An 18,879-nucleotide genomic window follows, 5' to 3' on the forward strand; every position below is an offset into this window, starting at 1 on the left:
CGCAAACGCATGTGAGAGCTGTCAGCGAAAATCACTCTGCGACGTGCGCGGTAGAACTATATTTTCGCCCCAATCGCGCCAAGTGAAACAGCCTTTAGTCGTGTGCAGGCGAAAGTAGCTGAGGACCGTGGAGCCCATTCAGTGTGCCAATGCTTTTCAAGGACCGTGGGTGGAGCCATCACCCGCTTTTGTCTTAGGCCTCACGTATGCCTTGGACTTACCCATCCGTAACAATTCAGCGGTCGCCTTTCCCTGTCCTCCTCTGCGATTGCTGTTTCTTTGTTCGTATTTCGTTTCTTTCCTCTTATATCCTCTCTTCCCAATGGTTCTGTATTTCTCAGGTGGCGTAGTTCAACATGCTGTAGTGTGGCTAGTCTGGGGTATAATTAATCGAGTTACAGTACCAATGAACGGCTCGCGTATGCCTTGTTGCATTACAAGTACTGCATGCAGCGTCCCCTAGTTGGACCCCGTGCTGGGAGGCTGCCATCGCTATTTACACAAAATACAAGGATACGGAACCCCATCTTTTCCTTGCCTACCTGATCCCCGCTTCCTGACTAACTGATTCTGAGTCACGCTTCTCAACAACTTGGAATGGAATGTTGTTACATTCCTAAAGAAATGACCACATTCCAATAGCATTTACTTCAACGCAGCAACACGCCTCGTTTCCGCATGTCGATATGCTAGAACTATTTTCAGAGGATTGATCGCATATTGATGCGAAAGCATCAAATAGCCCATTGACGAAAATAGACGGCGTCTGTAGCAGCGAAACGACACCTATATTCCCATTTGCTGCAGCAGCGCGTCACGTACGTGCCTCAATGGAGCAAAGCGGGTGAAGGGAACACCTGCTGCCGCGCTGGTGCGCCAGGTGTTGCGTGAGGGGAGAGGGCATCACCGAAATGCCACGTCATTCTCGTTCTCCGGTGCCTGCGTTCTCCGAAGTCAGGCTCTCGCCTGCGTGCTAAGTTCGCCTCGGTAATCGCTGGAAAAAATGTGAAGGTAAAAAAAAAAACAGAAAATAAATCCGAAGGAAAAGGGTTCGAGATAATGAGTTTCGAGAGTACGGCTCCAAGCTCCGAAGTTGACTGTCTTACCCAATCTGTTATGCTAGCGCCTCCTAGGTAACAGGCCTGTGCACTCAGCATTATGACACCAGGCTACTTGGACCTAAATTTTCCTTGCCGAGCCCGGCATGACTAATGTGAGGACTTGAAAATCACTGCTGCTTACTCGTTGGCGTGCACTTTAGATTCTATGCCGTCAGGCGAGGTAACATGACGTCACGGAACGAAGTTCCTCGGTCTTGGGCTATCTCGGAGGCGTTGGCCAAGCGTCTTAATGCACTCGCCTTCCAGCGTGGCATTGATAACTCGAAGGACCACTCACCACAGCGTTCAACTGGGCACCACTGTTTTCGTATTCACAACTCACAAGAGCTTAGGCGTTCTCGAATATTTAACGAATCACGATATCTAACGCGCATTTACATGGAAAGGCAGATTAGCCAGACAGCGCTAACCTTATAAGACAGATATATGTCAAGTTGACAGAGACGTACTGATACTCCTCAAAACGTCTTAGGACACGTGTACATTTACTCCCCAGGCATAAACAAAACCGTGGAAGCCACACGGAGACACTTTTGTGCCACATTGCTTAATTATAATGGTATCCGTTGAACGCGAAGAAAGATGTTCGATCTCTTTGTTTTTTTATAATCGATAAAGAGCTACTGGCGCGTGCGCTTGAATTTGGTGCCATAACGCCGGACGGAAAAATTTTCGACCTGTGAGCCATCTATGGCTTTCTCCTTAATAACGGCATTTCATGTTAACGGTTTTTAACTGGGAGAGGGGGTTAAACTACTTTGATCATTTGGTGGGATGACATCGCGGGCTACCGGACGCATCTTCTAGCGTTAAAATATAAGCACTTAAGCATCGAGGTAGTGGCGCACGCTATCGTCTCTTTATTTATTTTTTTTCAGATAAGCCCGACGGTTACCTTCTTGTTTCCAAAGAGCTAAAAGCTTTATTTGTTCCCTTTCATCGTCAGCACTGACTGCGCATGCTCTATGATTCCACGTGCTTCTGTCAAGAAAGAGACGCTAGTTCTCCAGAGGTGCCGAAACAGCCATGACTGAAGGAAGTAAGAGTGGACACACGCCTCCTGCGTTTACATTCGGCGACGAAGCAACGCCGAGCACAAGCCAGGAATTCTTCGAGGGCGCTTTATGGACTTCCGACTCTTGCACTACGTGAGTCTTGCCACTTGTAAAAATTCTAGATGTATATTGCCCCGTAGGTATGACCCGGAACGCAGGCTTTGATAGCTATAGATTTGTTCTTACTTCAAAGCAGGCCTTTCACGGCCAACTTCAGCCAGGGTAAGTGGGCGACGTTCTTAGCTTTTTCGCACGTCGATGCACGTGTCATGCGAAAATATCGTCACAGGAAGCAGAGCTGCGGCTGTTTATCGTTAAAGCCAAAATGAATGTTCCTGCGGGAAGCAATGCTTTTATCGAAGAATACGTTTGTCGCTCGTGTACGGTTATCGCATCGCCCACCTTTTACCGTGGCCCAGTGGCTACGGCTTTGCGCTGCCAGAGTTCGAGGTCTCCCCTAAAGAAGTTTTCGGAGCAATGGCTAATCATCCCTCACGCTGGAATGCAAAAACCCCCCGGGTCTACATGCCTGTTACAGAAATCCAGGCGGTGATGTGTAATTTCGCTTGTGTAAGGCCTTTCGAATGATACCCGCCGTGACTTTTCAAACACATATTTTTCTGGTGGTCCCGTTTCAGCTACGTAAACGTCCTCCACAAAAACATGCGCAAAGAATCGGTAAGCGGGAGCCGCAGAGCTATCGAAAACGAAAGAAATCAGCTGTGGCCGACGTACCTTTAGAAACAGCCACCGCCACACGGCCCGTCAGTGCCCACTGCTTCCCCTGACTTACCGCGCCGGCTTCTAGTGTCGGAGCGTTAACAAACTAGTGCATGGGCATGGCCCGCACACGACCTCGTTCCGTATTGCCGGCACTATAGGGACAAACGCATACAAAACGAGAGAAGAAACTACTCCTCCGTAGTATCTAGGCAACATCAGATATTCAAGGAGTAGAAGTCGCCAGATTTTCTCTCTCGCACCCGCTTTTACTCGCGCCTGCGCGCAGAAGTCGGGCGATTCCTGAATTGTCATCTCGTGCTGGGTGACTGTCTCTGCCGACTGATGCGCCACCTGTGCGAGAGTTTGTCTAACGCCTAACCTAAAAACACTTCTTAACCGTTCACACGTGCCGCTCATCGCGCGGCTGTCACCTTGATGTCTCTTTTTATAGCTAAGGTGAACCCGCCGTGGTTGCTCAGTGGCTATGGTGTTAGGCTGCTGAGCACGAGGTCGCGGGATCGAATCCCGGCCACGGCGGCTGCATTTCGATGGGGGCGAAATGCGAAAACACCCGTGTACTTAGATTTAGGTGCACGTTAAAGAACCCCAGGTGGTCAAAATTTCCGGAGTCCCCCACTACGGCGTGCCTCATAATCAGAAAGTGGTTTTGGCACGTAAAACCCCATATATTAAATTAGCTAAGGTGAAACTTATAAGTATATTTAGGTTCTATATCAGGATTTAAAGATTAACCTTCAGAAACTTTTTTTTTGCTGCCTCGGTAAAGAAGTCGCAAGTAAGAATGATTTGCAGTATGCAACTGCAGAAGCACGTTCCTTCATTTCCGTATTTTTTTCTGAGGCTTATGTCTGCAATTGCGCGTTGTTCATGCCCCTGTAACTTACTTTTTTGGAGACGCAGCTGCACGGGCCATACGTGAAGCAAACTCAAAAGAACACATTTTTTTTTTACATGTGCTTAAGTTCAACCGACTGCGTCCTTCTCTTCTCAAGTGTTCAAAATGAGTCTTCCCTCAGTGGCAACTGTCGGTTCTCTACGATTCTGTGAAAGCCATGTTGCTTGTAATTTTAATAATTTGAGATAGGTTCCTAATGTCATGGATCGATGACTCGTCATTGATTGAAATCGCTGTCAGAAACCTAGTAGCACCACGAAGTTTGCCAATCCAATCTGACGCGTAAGGAGTATCTCTTTTCATTACAGCTCTGCCTTGAATTAAAACATTAAAAAGTTCACGCAGCCTCTTTTTCTTTTAGCCTCAGCCTATTTTATAGAATAATTAGATAAGGTTTCATGGAAGCCATGGGTAAATATCGTTGCGATTCAGCCCCACAAGTTATTGACGCCATGACAAATGGAAACCAGCGCATATAACAAACTAGAAAGCACTAACCAAACTATTAAAAGTGAACTAAAACTTAAGTACTAAATTAACTGTACATAAAACTTTCGTGCAAATTCTTCTACGGTCGATGGTCGCTCCCCACTCCACGTGTTACGCCGGGTTCGCCCTATGCCAGCAAGCAAGTGAGCATTTGAATGAAATCAAACATGAAATGCATCACATTCATTAACAAAAAAGCACTTCGCTTGTTACAAATTGTGCTTTGACAAAACAGTCTTCAGATATTTCCCGCATTACCTGGAAGTAGGATACCAATACATATGTCTAATTCTAGGATTTGTGATGACTCCTTCGAAGACCTGTGGAACGCGATAAACAGCCAGAACGATGCCACGGATGTCACTGGTATGTACGGCATGGCCTTCGATCATCGATACCACTTGCGAAGACTCTTAACAATCCTCTAAGGAAAGAACGTTTACATAAGGCAGCATAGCGGTGCATTTACTCCACAAAGGGACACACTTTACGAGCGTCACCATGTCGGTTTCCGTATGAACACTCCTTATGCGAATTAACCGCATGGCTGATTGGGTAAGTTAGTGCGTGAAAGTCACACAGCGTGCAAGCCATACTTCGACAACACAACTGAAAAGGGCATTGTTTAGAAATTAGAGATAGAGAATAAGAAATTAGAGAAATAAAGTAGATATCGCAGCTCTGTAGAAATGCATGTGCTATAACACCTAAGGCGACCAGTTTCGGTTCATGAATTTGGTTCAAGTTTCGGTTCATTGCCTTTATGGTTAAGGCAAGGTACGTTAGTGCAAAAGCTTGCTCACGCAATTTTGCGTATTTTCCATTGGGCCCCTTAGTATAGCCTGAAATATGCTTATTGCTGGAAATGTAGAGCCAAGATTTGACTGCGATTGCATAAACAACGAAATTTGCAGGACGCTTTAGCTTCGCCTTTAAGAGTGAAACACGACAGCAGTAAAAGTTCCCTGGCTGCTTCTCTCGCTTCCCGGTAACTGCATCTTATGTAACCGTAATGTTTCCCGGTAAACGTTGGTGGCGAACGCTATGCACGAAGGCGAGCTTCCTGGTAGAAGCGCGGCTGGTTGCGGGGGCCGCGGGTTCTCGATGGCGAGCGCCACCTGGATGGTTCTGCACGGAGTCGGGCACGTCACTGCCTGTGGTACAAGAGTGGTACAAACGCTGTAAAATTGGTTTGTGGTTTAGGCCCCGCGTAATAGAATGCTTTCTCGTATATTAATATTACAATCTTGTGCTATCATGTCTTTATGTTGTGTGCGAGTCGTAATTTAGGATGTTTCTGACGCATTTTACGTTGAGAAATTCGTTAAGTTCAGTACCAACTTTGCGCTACACTGAAGGCCTGCGTGGTTCCGTATGCGTAGTTCGGGAGGATTTTTTGTTCACACGACGATCAACGCAGGCGCCGGACGCAGACACCGCATTTTCTGCAACATGGGGCCGGTAACGCTATCGCGTTTGAAATGCGCAATCTCGCCTTCAGCATGGAACACTGTGGTGTTCTATTCTGGTGTACTAAATGCAGCACATATTTTGGGGGAAATTCAACATTGCATAAATTCCGTCACGCACCGCTCATTTGTCCTATGTATTTGAGGCATATTTCCAGAAAGAGCACCACATGCGGAAGCACTGAAGTCAGGTTGCCCTATCACTAAACCTCAACTAAATCTTCGAGTTTCTTCTTAGCACGAAATGTTGACGCTCGTTGAATTACCCTTGCACAGTGACGAATTAACGCCTCTGTGATTCTCTCAGGCCATACACATGTCACCGAAAGCGAAATCACCACATCGCCGCCTATGGCATCCAGCAGCAGCATCAATCACGCACAGCCCAGTACGAGCCGCGCTTGCATGGAGGAAGCATCGGCCATTCCGGAAACCCTTGCTAGGTGCGCCCACGTTTTCAAATATTTCCTTGCACAAAGCTGCTCACAGATGGTGCTTAATGCAGCCTGTGATGCAACTATGCCTCCATTGTCGAAATTTTTCTATGGAAGAGAGCTCTGATGTGGGAAACGCGCACAATGTCAACCGTTATTCTAAGCACGCGGTATGGTGGAGGTGGTGCTAACATGCTTGTCATGCTCAGCACTCTTGCAGGATTGTGAAATGCGTACGTACTACGCCATATTCGTTTACAAAGATAATAAAGAGAAAATCGTCCGTCTATAGAAAAAATTAAGTTATATTATATAGGGTTTTACGTGCCAAAACCATTTTCTTTTTTTGAGACACACCGTAGTGGAGGACTTCGTAAATTTCTACCACCTGGGCCATTTCGATGGGGGTGAAATCCGAAAACACCCGTGTACTTAGATTTAGGTGCACGTTAAAAAACCTGAGGTGGTCCAAATTTCTGGGGTTCCCCACAGCGGCGTGCCTCATAATCGGAAAGCGGTTTTGGCACGCAAAACCTCATAACTTACTTTTAATTTTAAGGAATGATATTGATGTAATGATAAAGTCGTACAATGGCGACAGCATGACGACAATGACAGGCGCATTCTTAAGTCACGATGATGGTACAAAAAGGACGACGTGACAACGACGGTAAGACCACCGCATGAAAAAGCGATAATGACGACGACCGCACCGCTAAGGTGACGTGATGACTATACGGTATGACAAGGAATGCATGATAGCGACTCTTTGACGACGACGCAATTACAACGATGGCATGACAACGACGGCCTAATCCCGACACAATGGTGACAACTGCCGCAGAATAAGGAAAAAAAATTACGTCGACGCATCAAAGAGGGTGGTGTGACCGCATGACGATAATGGGATTACGACACTGAAGTGACAACTGTGGCGGCTGCTGTGAATCGCGCCCCCGCGTCACCCACGCGCTGCCTCTCGCGATCTCCCATTTAGCGAGGCAGTCCCGCCACGCTTGGCTCCGTTTGCAACGTGCCACACGAGACAGATTGTCCGCGCCAGCCAATATATCGCGGAATGAAAACACGTATAGAACTGCACTACCGTGACAGGTACAAGCCGTGACGATACCGAAGATGCTTCATCTACTTTGGGCGCCTACAAAACGCGTACGTTACCGCTTGTTAATTTGTCATTGAATATATTTACTCTTCGACACGATCCATATAATAGGCTTTAATATATGTACGATTGTTCTCACCTGAAAGGGGTCTTTTTGACAGCGAGCTAGAGCTTTGAAATCGGAGGCTTTCTTAGGTCAAGACGCGTCGATGCATGGGCGGAGCGAAAGTATTCCATGTTCAGCGCAAAGTGCGCTGTTTAGCGCCTAGTATAAGATTTTTCAGAACATCAAGCGAACATACTTACAGAAGCAAATACGTTTCGTTTATGTATGCAGACTGCATTGCACACCCGCCACGGCATGATATATAGCCGTTGAAGTCCCGGGTTCAATCCCAGGTGGGACCGTGGAATTTTGATGAAAGCACACTGCAAAAAGGCCTCTGTTCCCTTGCATTTGCGTGCTCGTGGCCGAACCTATGGTTGTAAAATTTTATGCTCAAATCACTACGGTGACATGCGTTTTATACAGCCGTGGTTCTTGCACAAGAAGCCTCAGAATTAGTTTTATCTTCCGTGAACACTTGCTGTGCCGGACCGTGTTTTCAAGACAACTTGTCAAACTGCACCACAATGCTGTGAATTAGCAATTAAAACACAAAGGTGCGACCTAGATGTACTGTCTGCACAGTGCTTTTTCTTAAAAAGTAACCGCGGTACATGAAAAGCCACAACTTGGTTTAAAATGATCTCCCTTCTTGTTTGCATGTGTTGCTTAAGGGCAACAAATACGCATTAAAAGAAAACACACTTTTCGCGCTTTGAGTTTCGGGGCCAATGAAGGTATTGCTTTATGTTTTTAATGTTTTTTTACAACAAATTCGTATTACTGGTTTCTATATCGCCTTTTCTTTCAAAAGAGGAAGCGGGAGCGACTTTATACTACAGCGATAAATAAATGAAATGTCATGGTCTTCTAGGGTACCCTTTACCATTTGTGAGCAAATGCATTTGCTCCTCAAATTTTAGCTATTTTCTTGCTAAGAATTGCATCACTCTTAGGATATTTTTCATGACGTTCTCACGATAAACTACATCCTTCAATTACTTGTTAGATTGGCTCAAGCGAGTGCCGTAGAAGCAAACTTAAGATCTCTTGAATACGAATATTTATGAACTCCATTCTAGTTCATCATTATTTCTTTCGAACTCGTCATTTTGTTGGTAAGTAATCAAAAGACCGACCGACCAACCGACCGACTGCCCTTTCTAGTGCCGTCTGGATTCTCTGTAGTTGTGTCTCGAGCGATTGGCTCCGGAGTGCCTCTTAACAGTCGGCTTCTCTGGATAGAGGGCCGTGAGGTAACGCGGGGCCTGTGCGTTAAGGAACAATAAATCTCATTACAGTCCGGGCAGCTTGAATCGATGTCTGTGGAGATACGGCTGAGAAAGCCCCGCGAGGGAAATGAGCCTATTCGGAGCATTCTAAGTGTAACTGACTGACCCCTGTTTAACTTCGGGTGAAGAACAGGATAGGCCCTTCTACTAAGCCGATAGTCAGATTATTTCCTGAAAAGTAAGGAGCGGATCGCTCTGCTGGACTTCATTCTGTCCCCATACTGCCTATATGACGCCGCGGCGCGTTAAATCTCGCGCACGGTCATGGGCAAGCTCGGATCTGCACAGTGTCATTGTTATACTTCAACCTGTTTTATTGATGCAAAAACATGTTACACGCTTTAAAAGATTTTATTCCGAAATTGTTGTTGGGATTCTGTAACTGTAGGAAGTGGAGCAAGAATTTTATATAGCAAACTACATACGAGATGTTGTAAGTACTTTAACACTTAAACTGACAGTATTCGTGCAAGTGAATGCGCCGTTTCGTCTATGGTGGATGAGTGCTCAGCGCCATGTATTGACCCGGATGTGCCATTCGTCGTATGTCAGCCAGCATAATCGGTACTTAATGAGAACGAGCCATTGTGAGCAGCGCGTTTACAAAAGACGACTTTGCTTTTTCCGTACTTTGCTTTAAGAAAGCATAATGTGACCTTTCTTTCTGTCACAGATATTAACTGTCTAATCAATACTTTATTATTTTTAGGATTTCTGACGACGCCTCGCATTACCAGGAGAATAGGCAGCACATGGCTATGACCGACGATACTTGGAACGTCGACGGTATGTAGGTGATTGTACCTCGCCCTTACCACAAACGTGGCAGATAGCCCCTAAGGTTACCTTGGTAGTGGTGCTTATATTGCGTATAAAGATGCAGTTTACCAGTGCGGCCAAAATGGTTTCCGCATGAGCCAGCTTATAACTGTCCTTACTAAGAAATTTGTGCTCTTCTGAATATATGCAAATTCATACGTACCCTATGAAGTAGAAGTTTTTGAATGAATTTGCTGTTTTCTTGGGCTTATAAAGCACGCTCCTAGATGATAAGGGCAGAAGCCGAGACTGGACATTCGATGCAGTGATTAATCCACTCGTAAATAGAATCATCGTTCGACCATTGGTCGAACATTTTGTTTGCACAGCAGAATTACCGTGAATTTGACCTTCTAACATCGTGATAATGTTTGCCTTAAACAAATAAAGCTGGTTCCCAAAGCAAGTGCTTGATGCGAATGCCGTGTGTAATGTGTAGTTGGTGCGGCGCTTCAGGTGTCTATGTCGGAGTGTCTTAACGGTGCTGTTACGTTTTAGGCACTGTTTGAGAATTGCTCACCAATAGTATGTTACGAGTAGCAGAAATATCCTGCTACGGCCGAATGCAGAAGTTACGGCCTACAATTTGGGGCACCACAAAAGAGTTTATATTGGAGCTCTTGGTTCTTTCATACCAAGCAAGCCACAGCCGCAGCATAAATAGCGTTAAATAGTTGTATTAAAATGCAACGCAAGGGGAAACAAAACTGTTGGCTAGTTGTTTGGGCTCTGAAGCCATAAATTCTTGCCAAATATCTTAACTATGCGCTTCTGAAGCATAAACATTATTGGTATTGAATGAGTAACAATCACACTACCCAACGATTTTGAGTGAGCGTGCCACTACTTAAATATTGTAATGCTTTGCAAACGCGATAATCTACGCCATGCTGAAACACAGGCCTTCCAATCTGAACGTTCTTTTTTGTAAGGTGATTTCCTTTTCTTGGATACGTCAAGCATTATTCGTTCTGCCAGTACCTGCGCAACCTCTTTCGCAGGCCTGACGAACGTTGTGACATTAACGGCGCTACTTGTAAAGTAGAAATTTCCAGACAATTAAAAAGGAGTTCCTTAAAAACGCCTATGCTATCACACTGTAATTCTATTGAAGTCAAAGATGAAAGCGATATCATTAGTTCTTCGGGTTGGGAATCCGCGCTCAACGTTTCCAGTAGCCTACTATATCAGAGGTACAGACGCTAAGGCATGTGGGTGTAGTAATGCCATAAACATTCTTAGCCAACTACCCCCCGCCCCCTTCATATTGTGAGTAAAGGTGCATTCAAAAATACGACGTGTTCCTGCAGTTTTATTCCTAATTTTAGTAGCGTCGATGGTCATCCTGATGAGGGTTCTGCCGTAATAACCGCCTTATAATTCGCTCGCTTGTTCCTTTCAGTTTCATGCAATTTCTGCGCAGTTATATAGAAGATGGACACCTAGCTCCAATAGTTGCAGCGTTATCCATGTAATCCACATTGGTAACGTACTTGGGGACTTTCCGTTGCATAGTTTAGTAATATTGCCCCGTGAATGAACACTTCCACATTTCTTTCCAAGCTAATGTACTGTTTGCAATACGGCTACTAAGATGCGCATTGAGCAATCTTTTTGAAAGTTGCCCTATATTCTTTCGATGGCCTACAAAGGAACATTGGCGAGAACAGCAGTTTTAGTGCTCGTAATGAGCTGGAAAACTTAGTGTTTACAGACGATGGTTATGAATTTCAGCTACAGGAGTAAACAAATGGGGTTCAGATAACGAGTTTCTGAAAGGCGAGTATGTACTTCGAGGACGCACCTATGTGTCATAGAAGGTCAATAAATTAAGGCCATACATCAAACCGGTACAAACTGACAATCCTTCTACTCGTAATAGACGAATTATAAGCAACAAATTCGTGAGGCATCTAATGTGCTTATTACTGGATAACACAGCAAATATGTTGGGTCAAGGGTTTCCCGCACAAGAGTCCGACATGTCGTTTTTCACTTCAAGCGCTGTCGTGTACATGTTCTGCCCGCGGCTTGAGACAAAACGTGATAATATTCACAAGAATGCAACACTGCACAATCTTGATCGTGCTCGGCTTCCCCATCGCCACGATGTTCTTGCGTGCGTTCAAGACATAATTGCAGAAGGAAAAAAAGCACCGCGTACGGAAGCACCCGAGTAAACTTTCTCTACCACTAAAGGTACCTTGTCTTGCACAATAAGCATGAAATATCCATTTCCCATGAATCACTCTTGCACTACGACGAATGAACTCCTTTACAATACATTTATGTCCAACAGGTGTCACTGACAATTGCAGCACGAGTTACCAGAAGCAGGGGTTCATCAGGAGCATGGATAAGGCAACGTCAAGCACATATCGCGCTGGCATGGAGGAACCATCGGCCAATCTTGAAGACGGCGCCACGTAAGTTCACATTTTGAAAATTTTCATTAAAAAGCAACTCAGATACTTCAGGTATGGCTACCCGTGTAACAATATGCCCCTACTCGGTAACTTCTCCTTGGGAGGGGAAATGACCGTCGGAGGAGAATTCCACCTCGTCTGATGGCTGAAACAAGTACGGCAACCGCAGTTTGGAGCGTTCGGCTGGCGAACCAGGCGTTAACAAACTTCATGGCTCCAGCAGAGCGACCGAACATCACAGGGTAGTGTACGGACCCCATGCCGCAACCACGAAGCTACGCAAGGTCGCCCCATTTTCCATCCTGTTAACACGCCGCAATGTTCTGTGCACTTGCACGTCAGTAACCTGCTTACTCACTCCCCATTATCGAATATGTAAAGATTGTGAAGGAGAGACGCTCATCGGAGCCGAGGCTCTTGAAATGAGTGTTTTCCTGCTTTCCTGTAAAATTCCTGTTAGAATTACAGTGGTACTGACGCACTTGCGCGAGGGATAAATAGTGCGATGACTTAAATGACACATATCAACTGCTGTTCCGACAATGTGGCGTCGACGTAAAAACAAAAACCATGACTCTACGCCAGTTGACTCTATCACCTAAATCCATTGGAAAAGTGAAATGAATGTGCTTGGCAACACACTGTACTAGTATTGAAGCCTGTGGCATTTAAAAAAAATGTGATAATATTTTCACTGAAGCAGTTCCATTTTAGATTCGTGCAATATTTTAGAAAACGTGGAGAAACACATGTAACAAAATTACATCTTTATACCTCAATGAAAACAGCGTCACAATTAACTTAACTAAACCATATACCACATATAAAGCGCTCAGAATTCATGTGTTACACAGCGTTCTGAAATATTGTTATATAGGTAGATCATTGGCCCGTCCTCGGACACATTGTGTCAGTTTCAAACAAATTGGAAACGAATATCAAGAAAGTTCGCTTAGGATGCTCCAACTGATGCAGCTAATGGAACAGCGATATGTATTAATTTTTCATGTAGGTAACTTTGTAAATTCTAAGTTTTATTTCTTTTTAGACCTAGTGATTTCATAGTTTTCCGACTGCAAGCTCGAATAAATGTTGCGACGGATAATTTGCCGCGATTTACCTGGCTCTATCAAAAGAAATATGATTGTTTCTTAGTTGTAATTTCTTCATTAAGTATTCCGGTCTTGATGCCAGCCAAGCAGGCATGATTAGAAACGATGTACAAGGTAACACCAAACGACTCGAACCAAACCAGAATATTCCAAGAGTCATGTACACAACCGCCACAAGAATGAATAAAACTATACAAGCAAAGAGCCACTAGCGCAAGAGTAGCGACGAATGTTCATCTAGTGCCTAGCATAGACATTTCAAACGAGCAAGAAGGCGTAGAAAAGACATACACCATATGCGGTGTCTCTGTTCTACTGCCCCTTGTATATTTTATACTAGAATGTTGAAAACGTGTCGTACCAGCAATGCCTTAACTCAATGCTTGCAGTGTTCATTACCTTACCGAGAAAAACAAATGAAAATACTGACTTCTTCGGTTGCATATTTCAGCCATTGTACAAGAAAACACTGAAGTATTTGAGGTATCTGCGGTTGCTACGTATGGGGGGAAATGATTGTGTTATGCCTTCGGGAGGAACGGTGTGCAGTTCGAATGCGAGTAAAAAATAAATGACTCCATGCAAACATTACAGGACATCTTGAACCCCGAAGTTCGCCATTGTATTGGATATGAAGGACTTGAGATAATACGTATGATGTCTGACGGGGGGTCATTCCACCTACACTTGAGAGAATTAAAGCGAATATTGCGCCTTTGCGCCATTTCCATTATCTTAAAGCGACAGCCTCTAGTGGCTAATTGCAATGGCACATAATTGCAAAAAAGTCGGTCTAGTGCAGTGAAAGAAAAATATCATCGTGTTTAGATCGGCTAAGTTCCTAATCTAACCACCCTTACCCGACATTTCTTCTCCGTTCGAGTAGCAAGAAATCCGAAAACTACGCTTTACATAATACATTAAGAATACCCTATGTGAGACAGGTACGGGTCTTTATTATTTCCAAGTTTAGACACACACGCCATCAAAGGCAACAGTGTTCAATTTACGTGAAACAAGTGCCCTAATCGAGCGCCAATATTAAATGCTGCAAGATAGTGCTATGTTCAGAAAGTCGCGTTATCGTTAACGCACGATTTAGTTTGTCAGCCCCTGAACTGGCAAGATGTGTCTTTGTCCTCCCCTAACAAGAGTAGGCCGTTTTGAACTTCTTTGTCCACGTCCTTGCAGGAATGCTCCTGGAACCGGAGGCAGGGAAGAGCGAGAGTTGTGCAGTGCCTGTGGCAACGTTTCGAGCAGACGGGATGCTTTACACACCAAGGAATGCACAGATGACACAGCCCTCATTTGCAAAGCATGTGAGCAATCATCTGTGAAGACGTCCAAGTGTGTAGACAACCGTACCGGCAAAAAACACAAATGTCAAACATGTGGTAAACAGTTCCACCGGGAAGATCACCTACATAACCATTACCGCACGCACACGGACGAGAGACCCTACAAATGCGAAGCATGTGATAAATCCTTCCGGCAGTCTGATCATCTACATAACCATAAGCGCACGCATACAGACGAGAGACCCCACAAATGCGAAATATGCGAAAAATTGTTCCGGCGGTCTAGTCATCTGGAAGACCACAAGCGCACGCACACAGGTGAGAAACCCTACATTTGCAAAACATGCGCTAAATCTTTCAGGCAGGTGGCGCACCTCCGTAAACATGAGCACCCTCACGCAGAGGTCAAGCGTCATGTATGCCAAAGATGTGCGGGATCATTCAAAAACAAGTATAATCTGAAGAGACACGTAGACTCACAATGTGGAAAGAGCGCTTTCGTTTGCGAAATCTGTAATAGATCCTTTCAGGACAATTCAAATCTTCATCAACGCCGGACAAAGCACGAGGATAAAACACCGTATGAGTGTACGCAATGTAGATGTCGTTTTCCAGACAAAGAAACACTCGATAGGCATGTGTGCCAGAAGGAATGCATGATGTGAGCGATGCCGTCTGGATTTTCGAAATTGCGCAACAAGACCATCGCCACTAGGATTTGGGATGCTTAAATTTCAAGAAATACTGCAGGTCCTGGCCAGCACTCACTGTTTCAGGAACAATGTTGTTGGTGAACGTTGCTTTATCAAACTGACTTCAAGACAAACCCTAATGGGCTGCAAGATTGTATTTAGTGCAACTACAGTGCTTAAATGTCCACAAAACATCCTTGACCCCCATTTGGTTAGAGAAACTTCTGTGCAGTTCTTTTGACAGTGTACCAGCAAACACGCTTCAATCAACCATATTCGTGGTGTTTTTGTATCGTAAACAGAAGGGGGATATATCTCATTGTGAAGCATGTGAGAAAAGAGGTAGTGTGTCCTTGTAAACTAAGAAGTGATTTCTGCCATTGTATCATATCCAACGACGAAGCACTTCCAGATGCTTTTACGACAAAGCCTAACTACATCTCACGCGTGTGAAAACTATTTGCTTGAAAGTTTGTTCAATGCATTTACTGTTTTTTGGAGCATGTATTCATACCGCAAATGTTTGTTCTATACCGCAAAATAAGCCGATAATGGTAGTGAGAAAGTACTAGATTCCATTCATTTGGAACTTCGCTATACTACACGGTCTCCGAATAGGAAACATTTTATGTTTTGTAGTGGCGGAACTTCTGAAATTTAATGCAAAGTTTTTATCCACTCGGAAGTCCGCTGTTTTGACTCAGACTGCTCATTAGTTGCAGCTCTAAAACCTTTTTAGCTTGATGTTACAAAAGTTTCTGTGCAAAAATGACAAAAGTTTGACATGACACGTAAGTTTTCATATATGTTTACGCGCTTGCTTGTATATATTTTTCCGGTGAACGCGTTTCACCGGCTAAGAAATGTTATGTTACAGCTCAGCGCATGATGCGCCTGCGTGTATAAGAACCGCCTCGATCTTCCTTACCAATTATACAATTTTTTCGATGCTGTAGTCGAGCCTTTCGCAATAGAACTGCATGCTCAATACGAATATAAATATGCATTCTTGAAGGCTTGCAAGCACCGATTTCGCTACAATTTACAGCGAATCATGCATTAATATCCGTCAATCGTTAGCCATAATTTAGTTATTGGAGCATCGATGTTCACGATCGCAACTATCTTTCTGCTCGAGTGTAACTCGTTTTGTGCGTTTCCGTTCCATATTCAAAGAGTTAGTTGCGTGACTCAAGGTCCTTGCTAGTGTACTGTTCACCATCACTACAACGTGGCCTCTCACCGGATACACCCAGCAAGCCATGAAAACAACGTAAACATTGTCATCGGCCAGCGTGTTTGCCACAACCTATGACTACCACCTGAGTATGCTCGTCTGGCCGAGAATACTACGAACGCCATGGCCCAGTCGGCAGTCTTAATGACAATCCTTGCGTCGCCAGCAATGATCGCACTGCAGCAGAAACTGGATCCAGCGTTCTTCCACAGACAATCGTTTAAGATGCGGAAAGCTGGCGGGAAACCAAAGCATAAATCACCAGATCTAACAATTGAAAGTTCGGCCAGCTGCGTCATGACGATTTTTCATTAAAAGACACCGCAAGGACGTGGTTTGAAAAGCGAGACGCCGGCATAAGAACGTGGGAGCTGCTTTGGAGGGGATTCCTACAAACGTTCACGAGCGCCGTGCGCAAGCTGCTGGTCAAAACTATAATATAAACTTGGGCGCAGCTACCGAATGAGCAAATCGCGATCTTCTCTGAAGATATGAGCCGTCTTTTAGGCACGCCGACCAAAAAAAGACATGTCGGAGAAGAAAGCATGTTTCCTCGTGCGCGGTTTGAGGCAGGAGATTTACGCCGGACTGATTCGCAAGCCGGCCAAGCCCATCGCGAAATTTCTGACAGAAGCCGCATCGACAAGACGCTGGCAACGCGCACTCGGCAACATAGCCGAGTGGGTACTAGGCTAAAATATGGGCACTAGGCTCCGACAAGATCTTAAAACACCTCGGAGCCGTTGCACGCGAATAATTGCGTAAGATATTCTGTTCGACGCTGCCTCAAGTAGCCTTAATTGCGGACGTCGTCTGAGGGCATATCCAGCAGTCATTGAGTCCCTGGGTCTTCGCATTTCAAGCAGGAAGTGATGACCTACATCGCTGTCATCCGCCGTCGACATGCCCCTTCACGCCCGCATCAGAGTGCTGGAACTCCATCGCCATTTGCCGCCACCAACCTTGCCGCCCATCAGCTGACTCAACTCCCCGAGGAAGACACACGTATGGTGTGCACCCGACCACCGCCTGCTGTCACAGCGAAAATGCAGGCCGCGTCTACTGTTGATAACCATACCGTGGGATGGTACTACCAGGTCTCGCGCGCTAATCTCCACGTCTATAGCGAGACGAGACACCACGTTAAATTCCCGACTACTTGACTGCAACTCGGCAGAGAGCCCGGCGACTTTCCCGATCACCCTGGCCGCGGCACTACCTCTCCCTGCGATGCCCACAGTACACTGACCCAATACATGGCCAGTATTTTCATGAACCGATATTCGGCAGATTGCGCGACGTAGCAACGGCACGCTGCAATTACGACGAGCCTCTGATGGAAAAACACGCCGCCCACAGAGGATGCGACGTAGTGTCGAGGCAGTGCGATCGAGGCTTTATTCGACGCTACGAAATAACTAACGCAGCGATAGTAACTAGCAACCTCGAAGTGATCCTCGATTTTCACTCAGTCGCCGCTTTAGTGGACACAGGAGCCGACCACTCCGTCATGAGTGAATCGTTCACCCTGCAGTTGGCGCAAGTTATAATTACATGGCAAGGCTTCCGAATCCCGGCAGCTGGCGGTCAGCTGATAATGCCGGCATTCAATGGTACCGCACTTCACCACCGAAGAAAACCGACGTCGCCACGTTACTGCAGCGTGCCAAAGAAGCACAACCTGCTTGCCTAACCACCAAGAACTAGCCTTAGACGGACAGCCGAAGCTACAGTCTTCGACGAAATTATGAGGAGCAGCAGCCCAGCGATCGTGTTTGGGCTTCGAACCCAACGCAACCACGTGGAGCGAGTGAGAAAGCTATGGAGCGCTAGCATGTATCAGAACATCCTCGATCCTACTCACCGATTGCATCAGTCGCCTATGTTGTAGTGCGAGCTTTTGCAATTAGATTGCATGCGTGACGCGAATAGTGTTGTACAATTTGGAAGCCACATGAGCACATGTCATTACGCTCGAATCTTCAACTAATCCTTTAGAAATAGCCTACGCACTTGAGACGCAAATCAGGTTTACGACGATCGACACATGTGCTTGGCGCTACCATATTGCATGCGTTTGACTTCTTTAGTGGACACTTGTTTCCCCAATAAATAATTGATTCCTCTACTCACGCTTATTGCCACTGTGTTCCTCAACCTACCTATAACGCGACAATATCGAGGAATAACGATTATCATGGCGGAAATTATGTTTATGACGCCTTGCCAGACATACCAGCTGGGCTCGTTCTTGCGGATTCTCATTGGCATGCCAAGACCCTCACTTTGGTCTGTCTTTTTAGCGCGTAGACGGCGCATGCCGACCGCTTCGGGGTCGGTCGACTCACGCTTCGCCTGCCGCTGCTTGCGGTGCTGCTCAGCCCGCTTCGCCTGGCGCTTGGCCTCTCGATCGACAGCCGAGTAGACACATCCATTGCGCTCACGGAGGCCGGAGCAACAGCCAGGGGATACAAACCCAGCGCGCCTCCTTGTACCTCACCCCAGCGCCGCGCGTTCCTCCTCTCTACCTTCAAGCGTCCTCCTCTACCTGCGCTCCGTTCCCTTTT

General features: G+C 45.7%; 1 protein-coding gene across 3 annotated transcripts; it reads left to right on the forward strand.

Annotated features, from left to right (window-relative positions):
* The first annotated feature begins 1,947 nt into the window (after positions 1 to 1,947).
* On the forward strand, positions 1,948 to 18,445 carry LOC139049984 (zinc finger protein 28-like). Of its 3 annotated transcripts, XM_070525958.1 has the most exons (6): positions 1,961 to 2,269; positions 4,600 to 4,670; positions 6,081 to 6,216; positions 9,438 to 9,514; positions 11,847 to 11,973; positions 14,277 to 18,445. In XM_070525958.1, the coding sequence occupies exons 1-6, from the start codon at positions 2,148 to 2,150 to the stop codon at positions 15,046 to 15,048; spliced, it is 1,305 nt and encodes a 434-aa protein (XP_070382059.1). In that variant the 5' UTR covers positions 1,961 to 2,147; the 3' UTR covers positions 15,049 to 18,445. The 3 variants fall into 3 exon arrangements, with proteins under 3 accessions (XP_070382060.1, XP_070382059.1, XP_070382061.1); XM_070525960.1 differs by lacking the exon at positions 4,600 to 4,670 and having other exon boundaries at positions 2,135 to 2,269; XM_070525959.1 differs by lacking the exons at positions 4,600 to 4,670; positions 6,081 to 6,216 and having other exon boundaries at positions 1,948 to 2,269.
* Positions 18,446 to 18,879: the final 434 nt, after the last annotated feature.

This window comes from Dermacentor albipictus, chromosome 9 (assembly GCF_038994185.2).
Source record: "Dermacentor albipictus isolate Rhodes 1998 colony chromosome 9, USDA_Dalb.pri_finalv2, whole genome shotgun sequence".
Classification (NCBI taxonomy): Eukaryota; Metazoa; Arthropoda; class Arachnida; order Ixodida; family Ixodidae; genus Dermacentor; species Dermacentor albipictus.

Excerpts from the sequence above, each read along its gene's own strand:
- LOC139049984 (XM_070525958.1), top strand. The coding sequence starts at position 2,148 with ATGACTGAAGGAAGTAAGAGTGGACACACGCCTCCTGCGTTTACATTC. Across the intron at positions 2,270-4,599 it reads ACTTCCGACTCTTGCACTAC|GATTTGTGATGACTCCTTCG; the intron begins GTGAGTCTTGCC and ends GTCTAATTCTAG. Across the intron at positions 11,974-14,276 it reads AATCTTGAAGACGGCGCCAC|GAATGCTCCTGGAACCGGAG; the intron begins GTAAGTTCACAT and ends ACGTCCTTGCAG.